The sequence below is a fragment of the Macaca mulatta genome, chromosome 11 (genome assembly GCF_049350105.2).
Source record: "Macaca mulatta isolate MMU2019108-1 chromosome 11, T2T-MMU8v2.0, whole genome shotgun sequence".
Classification (NCBI taxonomy): Eukaryota; Metazoa; Chordata; class Mammalia; order Primates; family Cercopithecidae; genus Macaca; species Macaca mulatta.
In genome coordinates, this window is record NC_133416.1 from 56674837 (window position 1) to 56696912 (window position 22076).

At 40.0% G+C, this 22076-nt stretch overlaps 1 protein-coding gene and 2 long non-coding RNA genes across 9 annotated transcripts in view; 1 reads left to right on the plus strand and 2 right to left on the minus strand.

Annotated features, from left to right (window-relative positions):
- The window catches only part of SPATS2 (spermatogenesis associated serine rich 2), a 169383-nt gene that overhangs the window by 134191 nt on the left and 13116 nt on the right, over positions 1 to 22076 (plus strand). For all 7 annotated transcript variants that reach the window (XM_015151655.3, XM_077954127.1, XM_077954129.1 and 4 more), the window contains 3 exons: positions 3048 to 3309; positions 5402 to 5578; positions 8231 to 8366. In XM_015151655.3, the coding sequence (XP_015007141.1) occupies positions 3048 to 3309; positions 5402 to 5578; positions 8231 to 8366 (575 nt within the window). The remainder of the gene's footprint in view (positions 1 to 3047; positions 3310 to 5401; positions 5579 to 8230; positions 8367 to 22076) is intronic.
- Positions 12528 to 13549, minus strand: LOC144332857 (uncharacterized). The gene is made up of 2 exons (XR_013401048.1): positions 12867 to 13549; positions 12528 to 12626 (listed from the first exon to the last, which is right to left on the minus strand). It is a non-coding gene; the product is annotated as an uncharacterized LOC144332857 (long non-coding RNA).
- Positions 17169 to 19089, minus strand: LOC144332856 (uncharacterized). The gene is made up of 2 exons (XR_013401047.1): positions 18196 to 19089; positions 17169 to 17895 (listed from the first exon to the last, which is right to left on the minus strand). It is a non-coding gene; the product is annotated as an uncharacterized LOC144332856 (long non-coding RNA).

A 22076-nucleotide genomic window follows, 5' to 3' on the forward strand; every position in this document is an offset into this window, starting at 1 on the left:
TTGATGACTCTTATATCACTTTTTAGGAGTCCTGTCAGGTCTTGAACAAAAACCAGGCTTGGCCTCAGTGACCCTTGAGAATTTTTTCCAAGGGTTACCTAATACTGCACAGATTCTCCTGAAGCTCATCATACCTGTAGTTTTGAATATTTGTTTAGCTTCTTTGCGCTGCTTTCAACCTACATAGATAACTGTGAGTGTCCTGGAAAACACCAGTTTCGTTTTTTTTTTGTTTTGTTGAGATGGAGTTTTGCTCTGTCGCCCAGGCTGGAGTGCAATGGTGCGATCTCGGCTCGCGGCAGCCTCCGCCTCCTGGGTTCAAGCAATTCTCATGCCTCAGCCTCAGCCTCCTACGTAGGTCAGGACTATAGGTGTGTGCCACCACGCCTGGCTAATATTTGTATTTTTTTAGTAGAGACAGGGTTTCACCATTTTGTCTGGGCAGGTGTCGAAGCCTGACCCCAAGTGATCTGCCCACCTCAGCCTCCCAAAGTGCTGGAATTACAGGCATGAGTCACCGCACCCAGCCAACACCAGTTTCTTAATTTATTAGCCCAGGATTATAAGTTATTAGTGATATAAGATGTGCATGGAGCTGGAAGAGGATGTGTGTTAAGAGACACAGACATTCCTTAAAATTTGGAGAAAGAAATATGGCTTCAGTTTAGCAGTCCCAAATGCATAAATCCAGTCCAGTCCACTTAACTGTTGGGATTAGTCCAATAGGATGTGACTCTGAGTGGGATAGTTATGATATACATGACCCAATGATATGAAAACTTAGCCAGTTCACATGGGGGAAAGTAAGAAGAAGAAAGATGAGACCGAGCAGGGTGGCTCACACCTGTAATCCCAACATTTTGGGAGGTCGAGGCGGGTGGATCACTGGAGGTCAGGAGTTTGAAACCAGCCTGGCCAACATGGTGAAACCCCATCTCTACTAAAAATACAAAAAAATTAGCTGGGCGTGGTGGCACATGCCTGTAATCCCAGCTACTCAGGAGGCCGAGGCAGGAGAACCACTCGAACCTGGGAGGCAGAGGTTGCAGTAAGCCGAGATTGCGCCATTGCACTCCAGCCTGGGTGACAAGAGTGAAACTCCGTCTCAAAAAAAAAAAGGAAAGAAAAAGAAAGATGAGAGCTGTTAAGGAGAAAAGTTTTATCTAGAGTTCAGTCATGTTTCTGCTAGAGAGGGCCACAGAAAAGACTTGGGGAATATTGATTCAATTATTATCAGCCTAACCTTAGGAATAGAATTAGGTGTTGCCAGTGGAGCTACAAGTTTGACAAAACAAAAGGTAAAGGACTTTTGTTTATTTTAACTTTACTATTTGCCTATGTAATATACTCACGTGGCTCAAAATTCAAAACTACAAGAGTTAATACGCTGAAACATATATATGTATATATTTTTTTGAGATGGAGTGTCGCTCTGTTGCCCAGGCTGGAGTGCAGTGGTATGAGCTCAGCTCACTGCACCCTCCACCTCCCAGGTTTAAGCAATTCTCCTGCCTCAGCCTCCCGAATAGATGGGATTACAGGCATGTGCCACCACATCTGACTGATTTTTGCATATTTTATTAGAGATGGGGTTTCATCATATTGGCCAGGCTAGTCTCGAACTCCTGACCTCAGGTGATTCGCCTGTCTTGGCCTCCCAAAGTGTTGGGATTACAGGCGTGAGCCACTGCACCCAGCCAAGACACTGAAACACTTTATCCCTTCCCTGTTCCCTAGCCATTTGGTTCTCCACCCCCAAGGCAAACAGTATTTTCAATTTCTTATAAATCTTTCAAGATATTTTATGCATATATAAGTAAATAAGACTATTCTCCTCTTTGCCTGCTTCCTTTTTTCTTTTTTCTTTTTTTTTTTTTTTTTTGGTTGAGATGGAGTCTTGCTCTGTCGCCCAGGCTGGAGTGCTGTGGCTGGATCTCAGCTCACTGCAAGCTCCGCCTCCCAGGTTCACGCCATTCTCCTACCTCAGCCTCCGGAGTAGCTGGGACTACAGGCGCCCGCCACCTCGCCCGGCTAGTTTTTTGTATTTTTTTTTTTAGTAGAGACGGGGTTTCACTGTGTTCGCCAGGATGGTCTCGATCTCCTGACCTCATGATCCGCCCGTCTCGGCCTCCCAAAGTGCTGGGATTACAGGCTTGAGCCACCGCGCCCGGCCCCTTTTTTCATGTAATATATCTCGGAGCTTATTCCATGGCTCAATATATAAAGAGCTTTCTTGTTTTTATGGATACATAGTCATCCTACTGCTTGGATGTGCCACAATTTATTTAAGCAGTCCCCTATTGACCAACATTTGGGTTGTTTCTAATCCTGTGTGTTAATAGTGATATTGCAATGAATAACCTTGTGTATATATAGAAATCACTTTGCATATGTGTTATTCTCATCTTGAATAAATTCCTAGAAGTAGAATTGCTAGTCAAAGAGTATGTGCATTTGTAATTTTGATAAGCATTACTAAATTGTCTTGGAGAGTATCACCTTACACTCCATACATGAAAATGGCTGTTTCTCTATACCATCAACCTTATCAGTTCTACAGTGTTAACATACTTTTTGACCTTTACTAAACTAATAGATGAAAAATGATCATTGCAGTGCAGTTTTAATTTGTATATCTCTTATTAGACTGAGGTTGCATATCATTCCATATGCTTACAGCTTATACTATTTTTTTCTATGGGATTATTTTGCTTTTTCTGAGAACTCTATATATTTAGCTTTTTGAATATAAGCTGCACATTTTTTTTTTGCATTTTGTAATTTATCTTCTGATTTTGTTTAAGGTGGGTTTCGTCATGAATAAATGTTTTATATTTATGTGTTTGAGTTTATCTAAAGTATAGGATTTTACATAGTAAAATTTTATTTTAGGCAATAGTTCAGCATATGTGAAAATGTTAAATTTCTGAAAGAACATACAAGAAATTGGTAACATTGGTTACCTTTGGGTAGCTAGAGTTACCTCTCTAGGTTGTGGGGGAATCTGTTTTTTTTTCTTCTCTTTTTCAAATTCTTAATAACTTCAGAACAAAAAGAAGAAAAACAAACCGAAACCTGCCGCAGAGCCAAGTAACAGCATCCCAGATTCCAGCAAATCAGTTTCCATTCAAGAGGAACAGTCTGCACCTTCCTCAGAGAAAGGTGGTATGAATGGCTACCATGTCAATGGTGCCATCAATGACAGTGAGTCTATGGACTCACTCAGTGAAGGTTTGGAGACACTTTCAGTAGATGCCAGAGAATTGGAGGATCCCGAGTCTGCCATGCTAGATACGCCGGATAGAATGGGTGAGTTTATTAACAGAGTTTGAAAAAGTTGTGTTCAGTTGAAAAACAGGGGTCTCCTCGTTGAGAAAACGATCAATTAAATCTAGTCTTTTTTTTTAATCCAGTGCTGGCTGATTAGTCTTTTTACTTTTTAGTTTTTGTTACTTTTTGTGTGAGTCACATTTTATAATTATCAAAGGCCTAGAAAAAATACCATTTTTTTTTTTTTTTTTTTTTTGAGACAGAATCTCGCTCTGTCGCCCAGGGTGAAGTGCAGTGGCGTGATTTTAGCTCACTGCAAGCTCTGCCTCCCAGGTTCACGCCATTCTCCTGCCTCAGCCTCCCGAGTAGCTGGGACTACAGGCGCCCGCCACTTCGCCTGGCTAATCTTTTGTATTTTTTTAGTAGAGATGGGGTTTCACTATGTTAGCCAGGATGGTCTTGATCTCCTGACCGCGTGATCCGCCCACCTCAGCCTTCCAAAGTGTTGGGATTACAGGCGTGAGCCACCACGCCCAGCTGAAAAAATACTATTCTTGTTCCATTATATTTTAACTCTTGAACCTTAGTGTTCCATTATTGGAACACTAAGCATGTGGGAATTATTCATATCCTGCTGCTCAAAGTCATCATCAAGATCTGATTTTTCCACTCATGCAAAAATTCAAAAAATTGCAGCTTCTGGCATAAGTGAGTTAATAGCAGAGAAATACCTCAGTATTTAGAGACTACGGAAGGTGACTTTGTTTTTAAAAAATTGTGGACTTATTAAGAAAGATGATGATGTTGATATTATTCTAAGACCCAACACAATGAGAAATATATAATAATGATAATTCCAGCTTTTGTGAGAGCTAGGCTGTTGGTTTTTATAGTCTCACATTTGTTTTCTAGTGAAGAATTAAGATTAGTGTTAGTTGTAAATTCACATATCTTTTTTTTTTTTTTTTTTTTTTTTTTTTTTGAGACAGAGTCTCGCTCTGTCACCCGAGCTGGAGTACAGTGGCCGGATCTCAGCTCACTGCAAGCTCCGCCTCCCGGGTTTATGCCATTCTCCTGCCTCAGCCTCCCAAGTAGCTGGGACTACAGGCGCCCGCCACCTCACCCAGCTAGTTTTTTGTATTTTTTAGTAGAGACGGGGTTTCACCGTGTTAGCCAGGATGGTCTCGATCTCCTGACCTCGTGATCCGCCCGTCTCGGCCTCCCAAAGTGCTGGGATTACAGGCTTGAGCCACCGCGCCCGGCCAATTCACATATCTTGTACCTTTCTTTGTTAACCATTTTTTTGAGGGTTAGTAAGATACTGGAAATTTCTCTTTTTAAAAATTACTTGTTAATCCAGTTCCCCTGCCCTGCTGCTCCTGGCTTTAGTAGTGTAATGCCAATGTAAGATTTATGCTGTGCTGTTTAGGCGTTCTTTTATTGATTAGTATACACACATACACAAGAGTTAGAGAAAAACATTGCACTGACTCAAACCAACAATAGCCAGTGGTTTCCATTTTTTTCTGAACTAGCTTCCCTCTCATTTCCTAACTCTTCCTAACTTATTACACTTCTATCCCCTAGAACGTTATTTTTTGTTTGTTTGTTTTGAGAGACCCAGTCTCTCTATGTTGCCCAAGCTGGTCTTAAACTCCTGGGCTCAAGTGATCCTCCTGCGTCAGCTTCCTGAATAACTGGGATTACTGGTGTGAGCCACCATGCCTGGCCCATAAAGCTTTTTAAATTCTTCTTTCCTTGAGAGAGTGTAAAACTTTTTTTCTTAACATGGAGTCTTGCAGAATTTGGTGATACTGACCTTCTTTGATTCCTTGTGCCAGAGTTAAAGAGAAACTACCAAGCTACAAAGAAGCCGGAGAGCCACAGGGATTGAGCTCCCTATCTAAAGATGTGTTGCCACAGACTCTTCTCTTCATTTCGAACTTAAGGCTAAGCCAGAAGCTGCCAGCTGATTCTGATCTTTATTCTAGCGTATCAGTTGATATTGTTTACAGTCTTTTAAGAGGCATGGTTTTGCCTCAAACATTTTTACCTGTTTTCTTTGTGTACTTAAGAATGATTGGTTTACTCCTAAATTGTGCTCTAAATTACTGTGCTCTTTCTTGGACAGGATCCATGCTGCAGAATGGTGTCTCTGATTTTGAGACCAAGTCTTTGACTACGCACTGTATTCAGAATTCTCAACAACCCAGGAATGCTGCCAAATCTCTCTCAAGACCTACCACAGAAACTCAGTTTTCAACTATGGGGATGGAAGATGTTCCCCTCTCCACCAATAAAAAGCTAAGTAAGTCAGAGACCCACCTGTGAGAGAAAATCTGTGTTTTTGGCTAAAGAGGGCAAATTATCTCTGTTCCCATAAATAAGGTTTCAGAAGGGCATCAGTTAATACTTTTTCCATTTTGCTGACAGTGACTGACTACTCAGCCCTTCCCCTACCTTTGTGTACACAGTTGGAATCTGAATAGTAGTTTAAATGCCATACAATCTAATTATGACGACCCGTTTTGTAAATTAAAGTCAAACTCTACTGCCAGGATGACTTATCTGCTAATGTTAACCTGTTTCTTTATTTGCTTTATTGCAACATTTTTGTGCTATTTCTGTCATTTTTATCTCCTGGTTGACGCAACAAGTAAAAGCTCTACATTCTCTGACACTGACTTTTTTTAAATCCCCCTGAGACTGAGTCTTGCTCCATAGCCCAGGCTGGAGTGCAGTGGTCCGATCTCACTGCAGTTCTGCCGGGTTCATGTCATTCTCCTCCCTCAGCCTCCCGAGTAGTTGGGACTACAGGCCAGTGCCACCATGCCTGGCTAATTTGTTTGTATTTTTAGTAGAGACGGGGTTTCACCGTGTTAGCCAGGATGGTTTCAATCTCCTGACCTCATGATCTGCCTGCCTCGGCCTCCCAAAGTGCTGGGATTATAGGCATGAGCCACTGCACCCAGCCGACAGTGACATTTTAAAGAAATATTTTCACTCCTCTTCATAACTTCGTGCTCTTACTGAGCTAGAGTCCTCTGACAGACTCTAGCTTTAAGTAAGATCATTTTCTCTTAAGTATGTGGCATTGACTGGTGGTAGCTCTTTGCTAAAAAAAAAACTACAATAATCACTTAAATAAACAGCCAATAATTCAGCAAACAGAGATAATAGATTGTGTTTCCTATATCTGAGTTTCATACATCTAATCATGGTGGTCCACTCCACTAAACAGATGAAACAGAAATGTAAAGGACACTTGTAATCAGTAGCTCTTTATGGAATTATTTATTGCACATGAGCCAAATTTTAATTAGGTAAACTCCCCTTTTTCATTGTTCTAGTAGCCCTCAGCCTGCTGCAGATGAGCAAGTTTGAGACTATCCAATCAAGCAAAAATGAAAAAGTATATATATATATATATATATATATGCATAAGGCTTGAAAGCTTTTAGGTAGATTCTTTAAAAAAAGTCAAGTTGAGATGAGGAAGAATTTAAATTAAAAAATTGAAAATACATATCCTGGCATAGTTACAAACTTTTTAGATCCATGTTTCCAGCAATCAATTATATATGTAATTTGGGGTTTGGTGAATATAGAAAGGTAAATAGAACTTTTGGAAATTGGTTAAAATGTGTTGAGTAGGTAAATGCAGTCCATCCTTTTCTACAAAGCTGGCTTCCTCATATATACAGTGCTTCGAAGTGTACTATATCGAGAGAACATTTTAATTTTGTAATGTCCACATGGTGAATTATATTCTATTAAATCCTGTAACTTAGGGAGTTTTGAAAATTTGGTGCCTTTTTTAAAGTCTCTTTTCTCTGTGTGTTTCATTTCATGTTGGATAGTTGGTAAAATTGCTGTCTTCGACTGTATTCGTCTTTTGTTAACAGTGTCTATTCTGCTGTTAATTTTATGCAGCATATTTCTCATCTTGGACATTGTTTTATTTGTCTCTAGAAGTTCAGTTGGAGTCTTTTAAGATATCTTCCATGTCTCTCCTTACCATGCTTATGCTTTCCTTTACCTTCTTGAACATATAGTATCTAATTATAATAGCTGTTTGATGTCCTTTTCTACTCAATTCTATCATCTGTGTCATTTCTGCATCTGCCTCTGTGATTGATTTTTCTCTTCCTTATAGGTAATATTTTTCTGTTTCTTTTAAGTTTTTTTAGGTGGGACTAGAGCAGCCTTTAGTCTAGAGCTAATTTTGCCCTGTTGCTGAGGCAGTATCCTTCCAACTACTCTGCCTGCCATGTATTGTGAGGTTTTTCCACTCTGGCTGGTGTGAGCACAAACTGTCCCTGGCCTGGTGAGCTCTGGGGATTGTTCTGCCTAGTCTTTTTTTTTTTTTGCCTGTTCTCTTTCCAGTCTTGGGTGGTTTCTTTATCCTCATAGACTGATCCACACTCAGAATCCTCTGTGCATCTCTGTGCAGCTCTCTCATGTGTGTAGCTCTTTCCTCACCAGTACTCTGCCCTAGAATTTCAGCCATCTTGGCCTCTCCAAATTCCCAACTTCGTCCCTTCAATTCAGGGAGTCCACCAGGCTCAGTTTAGGATTTCTCCTCCCTGCATTGTAGCCTAGAAACTATTGAGGCAGTAAGTTGGAGCAATCACAGGCCTTACTTCATTTGTTTCTGTTGTCTCAGGGGAAAAGTACTAGCTGTTACACATTGTCTGAAAACCATTGTTTCATATATTTTGTCTTTGTATGTTTTTAGTTGTTTAAGATAGAAGGACAAATCCAATTCTTATTATTCCATCTTGACCAGGATTCTTTTTTCCCCAAAAATCTATAAAAACATGTTTTTCTCATTGGGGAGGGTGGTTATTTAGGAAAGATTCTTAGTCTACATGACATTTGGCTTAGGTGTTCAGATACAACTTTCAAGTTACCTATATTATTATTCTTTTTTTAAAATCTTTGGGTTTTTTTCCCCAAGGTTCCAATATTGAAAAATCTGTAAAAGACCTCCAGCGCTGCACAGTGTCTCTTGCACGGTATCGAGTTGTAGTTAAAGAAGAGATGGATGCTTCCATTAAGAAAATGAAACAAGCCTTTGCTGAATTGGAGAGCTGGTAAGTTAAGCTGCATTTGATATCAGTAGCATAAAAACGATCATATATAAATATAAAGATGGTCAGCCATTCCCCAAGTTCTTCCATTCATGACTAACTACATAGTGGGAGACACTTATAAATCCTATGGTATATTTAGCTTTCTGCATTGTTCTGTTTCTCTTGGTCACAGTGTGAGAATAGTACAGATAACTCACAATGCTCTAGAAATGAGCCAGAGTTTAATATTGTTTGGAAAGGGACACATAATTATAGAGTAGATCATGTACTCTAAAGTCTCCTTTTAAACCAAGATCCTATAACAAATGACATGATGTTTTTGAACAAAATTATAAAGTAGAAAAAAATCTGTCTTTGCTTTCCTACCTTCCTCCATCCTTTTTAATGTATGCCACTCCAATAAAGTACCTTTTTATTAATTATTATTATTTTTTGAGACAGGGTCTTGCTCTGTCTGTCACCCAGGCTGGAATGCTATGGCACAATCACATCTCACTGTAGCCTCAGCTTTCTGGGCTCCAGCAATCCTCTCATCTCAGCCTCCCAAGTAGCTGGTACTACAGGCATGTGCTACCACACCTGGCTCTTTTTTTAATTTTAAAATATTTTGTAGAGATGTGGTCTTACTGTATTGCCCAGGCCAATCTTCAACTCCTGGGCTCAAGTGATCTGCCTGCCTTGGCCTCCCAAAGTGCTGGGATTACAGGTGTGAGCCACTGCACCCGGCCTTCCTTTTATTAATTATTGATTTGTTTTTTATTTCATGTTTTTCAAACTGTGTTCTATAGAATACTCACCTTTTTTTAATTTTGTTTTTGAAGTAGAGTCTCAGTCTGTTGGCCAGGCTCTAGTGCAGTGGTATAGTCTCGGCTCACTGCAACCTCTGTCTCCCAGGTTCAAGTGATTCTCATGTGTCAGCCTCCCGAGTAGCTGGGATTACAGCTGTGCGCCACCATGCCCGGCTAAATTTCGTATTTTTAATAGAGATGGGGTTTTGTCACATTGGCCAGGCTGGTCTCGAACTCCTGACCTCAGGTGATCCACTGGCTTTGGCCTCCCAAAGTGTTGGGATTATAAGCATGAGCCACCATGCCTGGCCTAGAATATTCATTTCTTAAAATATATTAATAAGTGTTTTCAAATGAAATAATGCCTCCAAAAAGTTAAATCATCTACTTAAATAAAATAAGTATTTACTTACATTAAATAAAACTTACTTTGGGGCTATATAACTCATCTAGTAGTCTACCCACGCCTTGTCTTGAACTCTAAGTTTCACTTTTCAGGTTTTATGGCTAGGAATTTAATGTCATGTCTTCTGTTTTTCTTTGTTTGAGACAGGGTCTGACTCTGTCACCCAGGCTGGAGTGCAGTGGCACAATCATGGCTCACTGCAACCTCCACCTCCTGGGGTCAAGCCATCCTCCCACCCTCAGCCTCCCAAGTAGCTGGGACTACAAGCATGTACCATCACACTTGGCTAATTTTTGAATTTTTTGTAGAGATGGGGTTTCGCCATATTGCCCAGGCTGGTCTCCAATTCCTGGGCTCAAGCAATCCTCTTGTCTCAGCCTCCCAAAGTGCTGGGATTACAGCCATGAGCCACTGTGCCTGGCTGTCTTCTTTTTTGACACATATTTTTGCTCCTGCCAGATTACTCATTGTCTCAAAACTTAACATTCACATTTCCTCTTCCATCTACTAGTTAATGCCACTTTCCCAGCCTGATAATGCTCTTCTATTCCTCTGTATTTATCTAAATCCCACCATTTCTCCAAACTCTCCTTAAATTAAGGTCAAACTTCTGGAAATTCTTCTAGGTAACTGATTTTTCCCCTTTCTGAACTTCTAGGAGGAAGCACCATGCCCTTTGCACTGCATTCTTGTCATGTAAGATAATTGTTGGCTTGTTTAGAAAATAAAGAGCTGGCTGGGCATGGTGGCTCACACCTGAATCCCAGCACTTTAGGAGGCCAAGGCAGGCGGATCACAAGGTCAGGAGTTCAAGACCAACCTGGCCAACATGGTGAAACCCTATCTCTACTAAACATTCAAAAATTAGCCAGGCGTGGTGGCATGCACCTGTAATCCCAGCTACTCAGGAGGCTGAAGCAGGAGAATTACTTGAACCCAGGAGGTAGAGGTTGCAGTGAGCTGAGATCGCACCATTGCACTCCAGCCTGGGCGATATGGCGAGACTATCTCAAAAAGAAAAGAAGAAAGAAAGAGCTGAGTGTAGTAGGTCATCACAACTTTGCTTTGATAAGCCTCTGGTCTCCACGATTGTTCAGCTTACTGATTCCTTAGTCACAGGATCTGATTCCATTCAGAACAAGCTTGAACCAGGAAACACAGTTCCAGGAGAGAGATTTGTGAGTTCCTGCTGACTTGGAACCCAGCCAGGAGGAGCCTCCTTCAATAAATGACAAATGAAATGGTTTCCTACCTGGGAACTGTGTATTTAGGATTGATTAGCTGACGTAACAACCGGGTCAATTTAACTTGAGGAAAGACATTACCTGCCCTTTCCTGCTAGTATAAAGCCCTTTGCTCTGGTTGATTGAGTTTATAAACCACCTTATTTCAATGTTCCTTGTAGCCACTACTTTAAGACATAATTGGCAAGTGACTAACTCCATTTGGCACCAAAGCAGAGCTTGGAGTTAGTGTCACTTAGAAAGCCATTTCTGTGTTGGTTATAACATAAAAGAAAAGCAAAGAGTTCTAACAGATTTGCAGCAGTAAAAGTACATTACCCCTGACAGGGCACTAGGGAAATTATACAGATAACTCCTCTCACTTTGATGCCGAATAAAAACTGATACACCTATAGAAAGGTAAACTCAGAAGCTTTCTAATGTATAAAACTTAAAATTTCTTCTTATTGGTGACTTAGCAAGAATCATCTCTAGACCCAAGTTTACTTTTCTTGTTAATTAATAATATTTGTCTGCTTTTCATTGTTGGAGCTGTTAGTTGACTTAAGTTTAAGGATCTTAAGGAGGTAAGATATGGAGTGGAACATGAAGCTAGAATGTATAAACTCCTTTGGAAGATTGTTATATAATGTGTTGATGAAAAATGCCAACAGGATACACACTCAGCTTCTCTTTTAAATAAAAAGTTTCAGTTTGGCCGGGCGCGGTGGCTCAAGCCTGTAATCCCAGCACTTAGGGAGGCCGAGACGGGCGGATCACGAGGTCAGGAGATCGAGACCATCCTGGCTAACACGGTGAAACACCGTCTCTACTAAAAAAATACAAAAAACTAGCTGGGCGTGGTGGCGGGCGCCTGTAGTCCCAGCTACTCGGAAGGCTGAGGCAGGAGAATGGTGTGAACCCGGGAGGCAGGGCTTGCAATGAGTGGAGATCGCACCACTGCACTCCAGCCTGGGCAACAGAGCGATACTCCGTCTCAAAAAAAGAAGTTTCAATTTTATGAAAGTCAAAAGATATTTTTTAAAAGGAGAACTAGGTAAGAGAAAAAGATTGTCAAGAAATTTGAGATTATACATCACATAAAGTCATATAGGTTTATGGTTAAGATTTTGAAATTGTTCCTGATTCCTCATTGATCTTAGAAAAGTTATGTCCTTTTATTGGCGTTTCTTGTCTTTCTTTTCTTTTCTTTTCTTTTCTTTTTTTTTTTTAAGACAGCGTCTCTGGCGCCTATACTGGAGTGTAGTAGCACCATCACGTCTCACTACAGCCTCGACCTCCCCAGGCTCAAGGGATCCTCCCACCTCAGCCTCTTGAGTAGCTGGACTACAAGGCGGGTACAAACATGCCCAGCTAATTTTTGTATCTTCTGTAGAGATGGAGTTTTGCCACATTGCCCAGGCTGGTTTTGAGCTCCTGGGCTCAAGCATCCTCCTGCTTCAGCCTCCCAAAGTGCTGGGATTACAGGTGTGAGCCACCTTGCCCAGCCTAGAGCTTTTTTTTTTTTTTTTTTTTTTAATGTTAAGCTTAGTCTTACCAAAGGCTTTTAAGTCCTTACATTTAAAGGCCACATATAGATGCTGAAAACTTAGGAATCATTTTATGAACCAAACTACCTCCAAAATGTTATCTCCAAAAATATCTAAAATGCTTAGAAATAAAGGAATGTGCTAATGCAATATGTATTATCAAAGATGTACATAGCACTGTAGTTCTAAATCATTCTTTGGTTTTTGAAGCTTAGTACATTGATGTCTTGTTTCTGCTAGTGCTTGATGCCATGGTTCTTGATTTTTTTAATTTAAAATTTAACTCTAACCATCTGTGAAAATAATTACAGGTTGAGTATCCCTTATCTGAAATGCTTAGGACCAGAAATGTTTTAGGTTATTTTTATTTTTTTTCAGATTTTGGAATGTCTGTAGAAACTAGTTGAGCATCCCTAATTTAAAAATTCAAAATCCAAACTGCTCCAGTGAGTATTTTCTTATAGTGTCATGTCGGTGCTCAAAAAAGTACAGATTTTGAAGCATTTTGGATTTTTGGATTAGAAATGCTCAACCTGTAATAACATATGAAGAATATTTTACTGAACATGTTCAGTTATATTATTGGATTTTTTTAATCCTGATTTCTTTTCCACAAAGTGGGTATTGTTAATTCTGTTTTACTGAAAATAAATGTATGTCTTAGGTTAAGCAATTTGCCTAACATAAGTTTCAGATCCAATATTTGAATGTATATATTCAGACTCATTAACCTATGATTTTCATTTCATACCTCATTGATGGCTCACTTCTCCCACTAAAACTTGGCAAGGCTAGAGACTGTTGGTACATATCATATTACAGACAGTCCCCTACTTATGATGGTTCAACTTAACAATTTTCTGACTTTATGATGGTATGAAAGTGATACACATTCAGTAGAAAGCGTACTTTAGGGGCCGGGCGCGGTGGCTCACGCCTGTAATCCCAGCACTTTGGGAGGCCGAGGCGGGCGGATCACAAGGTCAGGAGATCGAGACCATGGTGAAACCCCGTCTCTACTAAAAATACAAAAAATTAGCCGGGCGCGGTTGTGGGCGCCTGTAGTCCCAGCTACTCGGGAGGCTGAGGCAGGAGAATGGCGTGAACCTGGGAGGCGGAGCTTGCAGTGAGCCGAGATCGCGCCACTGCACTCCAGCCTGGGCGACAGAGCGAGACTCCGTCTCAAAAAAAAAAAAAAAAAAAAAAAAGCGTACTTTATATACCCATACAACCATTTTGTTTTTCACTTTCAGTGTAGTGTTTAATAAATTACATCAGATATTCAACACTTCATTATAAAATAGGTGTTGTGTTAGACGACTTTGCCCAACTGCAGGCTAATATAAATGTTCTGAGCATGTTTGAGGGAGGCTAGGCTAAGCTTTGATGTTAAATAGGTTCGGTATATTAAATGCATTATCAACTGAAGATATTTTCAATTTGCACATGCCTGTAATCCCAGCACTTTAGGAGGCTGTATTCGTCTGTTCTCATGCTGCTAATAAAGACACACTCCATACTGGGTAATTTATCAAGGAAGGAGGTTTAATTGACTCACAGTTACAGCTGGCTGGGAAGGCCTCACAATCTTGGCTGAAGGCAGAGGAAGAGCAAAGTCACATCTTACATGGCGGCAGCCAAGAGAGCTTGTGCAGGGGAACTCTCATTTATAAAACCATCAGATCTTTTGAGACTTACTACCACAAGAACAGAATAGGGGAAACCACCCCTGTAATTCAGTTATCTTCACTTGGCCCCACCCTTGACATTTGGGGATTATTACAATTGAAGGTGAGATTTGGGTGGGGACACAGCCAAACCATATCAGAGGCCAAGGGCAGGAGGATTACTTGAATCCAGGAGTTCAAGACCAGCCTCGGCAACATAATGAGATCCTGTCTCTACATAAAGTAACAAAATTAGCTGGGCACAATGACATGTGCCCATAGTCCAGCTACTCAAGAGGATCGCTTGAGCCCAGGAAGTGGAGGCTGCAGTGGGCCATGATCATGCCACTGTACTCCCACCCTGGGTGACAGAGCAAGACCCTGTCTCTTAAAAAAAAAAAAAAAAAAATTTCAATTTACAGTGGGTTTATTGGGACATAACCCCATTGTAAGCCGAGGAGCATCTGTATTATTTCCTCTTCAGCTTAAAGGCTGTGTAACAGAGAAACCCCAATGTAGGAGAATTTAGGGACTAAGGAACTTAGTCATTATGAAACAGGTTAGAATGAGAAGGACCAGGATTTAGGCTGAGCCTATGAAAGTATTTTTTAAGTTCAATAAAGTCAAACTATATGAATACTCCATCTGAATATCCAATATTCTTTTGATTTTGTGATTCAGAAGGTCCAAATCACTATTATTCCTAAGTCACAACTTGTAGTGCCTTGTGATTCTAGTTATTCTTCAGGTCAGATCATAGTAGTGGGAAAGGTTTTAAGATTGAAGGTGCGGTTAATTAGAAAATATTTCTTGGGGGAAATGAATCATTATCAAGCCATATAAAAAGTGTTTACACTGGCAGAAAGGTTGGGGTGGAACACTGCATTTCGGAGATACGAGCAGAGACATAGAAGGGACACGTAGGGACCACATGCAGTCTAGCTGTTGCTATGGGGCAATAGTGAAATTAGCAAGGGATGAAGTCAGAGGCTGAGGTATAATGAGAGCATTTGATGGAAGGATCTGAATTTTGTTTTTCCTTTTTTTAAAGATTTCATTATTCCCTCTTATTTTTACTATTGCCCATAATTATAATTGTTTTATTAAAGATAAGTAAAACTGAAAATTCTACCACCTTAACACATAAGTAATTTTTATTTTCTGCATTCCCTTGTGTTCTTTATGTATATTCATACATATTCTTGAATAGTTGTAATTGTAGTGAGAGTGTAATTTCAATGTGTACTTTTCACTTAAAATTAGTTTGATTCACTTCATGACTTACACTGTGTTAGTGTATGTACATGTTTATTTAATAATTTCTGTACAATGAATCTGGAAGGTATAATGATTTACCAGTTAATACAAGTGCATTTTACTAAAGAGATGTTCTGCCAAAACTGAGAAATAAAGATGAATACAGGAATTAACATAATAATTGCCGCCGCTATTTACTGAACTCACTTACTGAGCTTTTATTGTATGTCAGAAGCTTTTATGTACAGTGCTTCTAATCTGCATAACATTATCAGTTGTGGTATTACGCTCATGTTATAAGTGAGAAAGATGGACACAAAAATATTTTACCCAAAGATACTTTTCTACTACACCATTCTTTTGTTTTCTGTGTCTTTTTTTTTTTTTTTTTTTTTTTGAGACGGAGTCTCGCTCTGTCGCCCAGGCTGGAGTGCAGTGGCCGGATCTCAGCTCACTGCAAGCTCCGCCTCCCGAGTTTACGCCATTCTCCTGCCTCAGCCTCCCGAGTAGCTGGGACTACAGGCGCCCGCCACCTCGCCCGGCTAGTTTTTTGTATTTTTTTTAGTAGAGACTGGGTTTCACCGTGTTAGCCAGGATGGTCTCGATCTCCTGACCTCGTGATCCGCCCGTCTCGGCCTCCCAAAGTGCTGGGATTACAGGCTTGAGCCACCGCGCCTGGCCTGTTTTCTGTGTCTTAACAGGTATTCCTGTTTGCTTTATTCTGCAGTGTTTACCTTCCTACTCCACACGTTTTCACCTTTTTCTGGTTTCTGGAACTTTTAGACATTGGTGTCATAATTCCAGTTTCTTTCCTTTTTTTTTTTTTTTTTTTTTGGGAGACTGAGTCTCATTCTGTCTCCCAGGCCGGAATGTAGTGGTCCAGTGTCTGTTCACTGCTACCTCTGCCTCCTGGGATCAAGCGATTCTCCTGCCGCAGCCTCCCGAGTAGCTGGGATTACAGGCATGTGCCACTACACCTGGCTAATTTTTGTATTTTTAGTAGAGACGGGGTTTCACCATGTTGGCCAGGCTGGTCTCGAACTCCTGACCTCAGGTGATTCGCCTGCCTGGCCTCTCAAAGTACTGGGATTACAGACATGAGCCACCGTGCCCAGCCAAAATCAGTTTCAAATGAGGATCTGGTCAGCCACTCACTAAGGGGGCTTAACACTCGAGCCATTTTTATCTCGTTTTGTTTTAATTTTTATGTTTTTGGAGAGACAAGATCCCACTGTGTTACCCAATCTGGTCTCAACCTCCTGGGCTCAAGTGATCCTCCCACCTCGACCTCCCCAAGTGCTGGGATAGCAGGCATGAGCCACTGTGCCTAGCCCTGGCTCAGCCATTTTTTTTTTTTTTAAACCAACTGAAAACGAGGCCGGGCACGGTGGCTCACACCTGTAATCTCAGCACTTTGGGAGGCCAAGGCTGGTGGATCACCTAAGGTCAGGAGTTTGAGACCAGCCTGACCAGCAAGGTGAAACCCCATCTCTACTAAAAATACAAAAATTAGCTGGGTGTGGTGGCATGCGCCTGTAGTCCCAGCTACTTAGGAGGCTGAGATAGGAGAATTGCTTGAACCCAGGACACAGAGGTTGCAGTGAGCCGAGATCATGCCACTGCACTCTGGCCTGGGCAACAGAGTGAGACTTTATCTAAAAATTAAAAAAAACAACAACAACAACTTGAACAACATACTCCTTAGCAATACAGATTGTTACTGGTTCTTTTTCCTTACACAGATTGTAAAATACCATCATTGAGTCACATGAGCTCCTGGATTAGCTTATAACTAAGGTGCTTTTGACCATTGGAAAAGAACAGAAAGAAAGATTATTCCATTGAAAGCTTGTCATATGAGAACTGTGGCTTATGTTCACATTCTAACTTTTTTTTTTTTTTTTTTTTTTGAGACAGAGTCTTGCTCTGTCACCGAGGTTGGAGTGCAGTGGCATGATCTCAGCTCACTGCAACCCCTGCCTCCTGGGTTCAAGTGATTTTCCTGCCTCAGTCTCCCAAGCAGCTGAGATTACAGGCATGTGCCACATTTTTGTACTTTTAATAAAGAGACAGTTTCATTATATTGGCCAGGCTATTCTCGAACTCCCAGCCTCAAGTGATCTGCCAGCCTCAGCCTCCCAAAGTGCTGTGATTATAGATGTGAGCCACCGCTCCTGGCCTCTTGGGGAGGCTGAGGTGGGTGGATTGCTTGAGGTCAGGAGTTCGAGACCAGCCTGGGCAACATGATGAAACCTGTCTCTACTAAAAATACAAAAATTAGCCAGGCATGAGTGGTGCACACTTGTAATCCCAGCTTCTCAGGAGACTGAGGCACCAGAATCGCTTGAACCCTGGAGGTGGAGGTTGCAGTGAGCTGAGATCACATCACTGCACTCCAGCCTGGGAGACAGAGCGAGACTCAAAAAAACAAAAAAAAAAAAAAAAAGAAAGGAAGGAAAAATAAATACTACTGGCAATTCTCTTTTTTGGTTATTTTATATGGAAAGAGGAAAACGTCTTCAAAGAAAAAAAAGGTGTCTGCATTGGCTTTGCTTGAATTTTTGCTTGGTTGGTTAGTAGAATTAGAATGAACAGGTTTTAAGGCCACGCATAGTGACTTATACCTATAATCTCAGCACTTTGGGAGGCCAAGGCGAGAGAATCACTTGAAATCAGGAGTTCAAGACCAGCCTGGACAACATAGTAAGACCCCTATCTCTACAATTTTTTTTTTTTAATTAGCCAGGTGTGGTAGCACACACCTTTAATCCCAGCTACTCGGGCTGAGCACGAGGATTGCTTGAGCCCAGGAGGTCAAGGATGCAGTGAGCTATGATTACGCCACTGCATTCCAACCTGAGTGACAGAGCAAGACCCTGTCTTAAAAAAAAAAAAAAAAAAGTCCAGGTACAGCGGCTCACGCCTGTAATCCTAGCACTTTGGGAGGCTGATGTGGATGGATCACTTGAGGTCAGGAGTTCGAGACCAGCCTGGGCAACCCATCTCTACAAAAAATACAAAAATTAGCTGGGCATGGTAGCTCGTGCCTGTAGTCCCAACTACTTAGAGGGCTAAGGCGGGAGGATTGCTTCAGCAAGGAGGCGGAGGTTGGCAGTGAGTCTTGATGGTGCCACTGTACTCCAGTCTGGGCGACAGTGAGACCCTGTCTCAAAAAAAAAAAAAAAAAAAAAATTCTAGATTTTGAGCAAATAAAATTGAGTACAAATGTTTTCTGACAATATTATTGAATGGTTTCGAGTAATATCCCTTGAAATAATTGACCTGTGGAATTGTCAGAGTTGCGTTTCCACTTTAATATTGTTTTTCCAATGCAACAGTCATAAACAAATAATGATCAGTTTTTTGGTACTAGTGAATTATTGAAGGCAAGAGCTAGAATCTCTAACTGCATGTTAGGTATCTGTATATTAATTAGAAGACTTGCTTCAAATGATGCACACAATATGTGTTAGCGATGTGAATGGTGATACTTCAGTAACAACTATTCTGAGCAACTAAATTATGCAAAAACTTTAGAATAAATTGACTGGGTGCCGTGGCTCATGCCTGTAATCCCAGGCCGGCAGATCACTTGAAGCCAGGAGTTTGAGACCAACCTGGCAACATGCCAAAACCCCATGTCTACTAAAAATATAAAAATTAGCTGGGCGTAGTGCCATGTGCCCATAGTCCCAGCTACTCAGGAGGCTGAGGCAGGAGAATCGCTTGAACCCAGGAAGCGGAGGTTGCCATGAGCCGAGATCATGCCATTGCACTCCAGAGCGAGACTCCATCTCAAAACAAAAAACAAAAAAAAAACAAAACAAAAAAACCCCACAGCTTTAGAATAAGTCGAGCAAATGTGAACATGGTAAGGAAGTCCCAAAAAGGAAGGAAGGAAATATAGAACATTTAGTTACCAGTCTTTTTCTTTACTAGCAGGGAGCAGTCATCCAAATCTGTCTTTCATAATTGAAGAAAGGATATGGAAATTCTCAACACTGAATAAGGTCCAGGCTTAATAAAAACTAGTATTTTTCCAAATAGGGTCCCAGCAATATTTAGCTGAATTTCATTTGCAATTTTAGAATCCAGTCTACCAGATGCTTGGTGCTTATTATGGCATATTTCCATTCAAGAAAGCCTTGAGAGAGGCTTAGTACCCTGAGGTATTGGAGTGAGCAAGGTAATACAGAGTCTGAATGAGCCTTTCATCACTCTCTGGGAGGACTCATTGCTTGCCGTTCTGGCATCTAAAAACCATTACCTCACACCACAGGTACTTTTGAACCTCTTGGCCACAGATACATACTGGGACCATTGTTTAGCTCAGAAACAGATGGAAAACTTTAGCTTAAGTTTCTGTGTTAAAAGTTGTGTTACAATAGATTAATTGTTTTTAATTGTAAAAAATGCCTATGTTGTTATCCTTATACCTAACCTACTTTTCACTTTGAACTCTTCCTACCTTCTCCATTTACTTTGTGATGCCAACATTTCACTAACTTTTCATTATGAGAACTTTCAGATATATAGAAAAGTTGAAAGGATGGTACAATGGCAGTGTATTTGCTGTGTGTGTATATAATATTTTGGTGGAACCACTTGGAAGTTGCAGATGTAGATGATATGTCACCCCTAAATGCTTTAGCATAAATAACCTAAAACTAGGTCATTCTTCTATACAACCATAATCCCATTATATAATTTACTTTTTTGATGTGCTTTTAATAAGAAATTTACTATTAAATTTTGACATTTATTCGTTTTTGTATTTTAAAGGTGTGAAAATTTTAATGTAAAATTATAAACGCTGATCATCCTTTTCTCTGAGAAACATATCAGCATCAGTTAACTAGTAGATTCTTTTGTTTAACGCTGGGCTGACATCACAGTACCTTTCACTAGGTGTTATCAATAGATGGCAGCATGACAAAAAGAAACAAGTTCTTACTGTTTTTCATTGTTTTTTGGCAATATATGTGTTTTAAGCTAATATATGTGTTTTAATTTTAATTTTTGTGGGTACGTGGTAGATGGATATATTATAAGCTAGTATTTTTTTAATGGAGAGGTTATATGGTTGTCCATGCACTGTCCTATGAATTTCTTGTGATCACCACTGAGTTAATCAAAAAACAAAGTTTATTTAAATGAACACCAGTAATTCTCACAGGGAAAAAAAAAATGCCGTCACAACGTACTAGCACAAATTGCCATAAAAAAGTCTGATTGTAGGATGCAGAGCTTGCTAAAAGTGTCATCTGACATTCTACTTCTCATAATAAAGATTGTAAGCTACAAAAGGCTTACTTGTTTGCTGTAGTCTTTTAATAAATATTTTACAAGCTTTGTCAGAGACAAAGGATTTGTCATCTGATGGACACAGTGTCTGCATCTTAAGGTGATTTGGCAACAGAAGAGAGGTAATGTCAAACTGTAGGCCTGGCAGCTCCTGTCTCAGTTGTGCTTTTGTTTTGTCTTTTAGGTATTCCAATGCTGCTAGAGTTCTTGGAGCAAAATATTGCCAAGGTTTGGGAAATGCTTTCTTAGCAAAGTATTGCTACCCCACATTAATTGTATCTTCTCTCCAGTTTGATGCTTTTGGATTAATATGCCAACCAAATTTGTTTAGTTACAAGTCTGTTTATTAACATCATGCATAACGATTATCAAACCTATGTTTTCTGGCACTTCCCTATAAAAGATTTGCTCCTTGAGGAAATGACCCTGCCTTAGACATTTTTGTACATCTCACACCATAGTCTCCACATTAACTACTTTGTGCTAACATAACTATGTATTGAGCTAAATTGAATTAGAGAGTGACAGAGAAAGAGAGTATGTGTGTATATGATTAACAACCAGAAACAAGAGTGGAACTTTTATTTACCCTGTAGTTATATTTTCCTTCAAAAGGAGAAAGCAGAATGAACTCCAAATTTGAAGAAAGTTGGAATCTTCCATGTTTGTGCAGGCATTAAAATTCTAGATTTTTTTTCTTTTTGCCACCACAAAGCAAAACCGATATGGTAAGGAAAATTATTTGCATCCAGAGGTTGAATACTAGGGTAACCTGCTGTCTCCTTATACATTGAAGGCTGTGGGCTCTTTTATAACGACATGGAAAAGCTTTATGTGCCTATAAACCATTTACATTTGCAGTGGAAAAAATTCTAATTGATTATTTAATGTTCTTTTTCTGTAAAAAGCCTACCAGAAATCTGTAATTCTATTCCTTCCTCATTACTGTTTTATGTTTCTCAGAAACTAGCACACTATATGTCTTATCTTTTGACTACTTTGCATTCTAAGTACTAAAATGTAAGTGGACTTGGTGCAACCATGGTCAGCTGTTGAAGATATACAAGTCCTAATCATGGATAAATTTACTATGCCCTAATGAGGATATTGCTTGGTAAAAATTAATTACATGCAAAGCCATCAAATTTTATAGACCAAAATATAAATATAAAAAGTATGTGAGTACATACATGGTTAAGTAAGTAATTTCCACATGGACTTTTGCTTTAGCACAGCTTACTAAAAAATGTGTTTTGTAGCTTGCTACTGCCATCTGCTGGTTCTCAACTCTTAGACTTCTAGCGATTGGTGTACTGCAAAGTACCAATTTTGCAATATAAAAGGGAATTGGGTCTATTTATTTTATTTTTGGGAAAATCTTAAAATATTCTTTGAGAGTAAGACATCAGGATTTTTATGTGGTCCATACAGTATTATTTTTTAGTATGGTTTTAGCAAACAAACTTACCAGTCTTTCTCTACTATTAATAATATGCTAATTTTGTATTTGAGTTT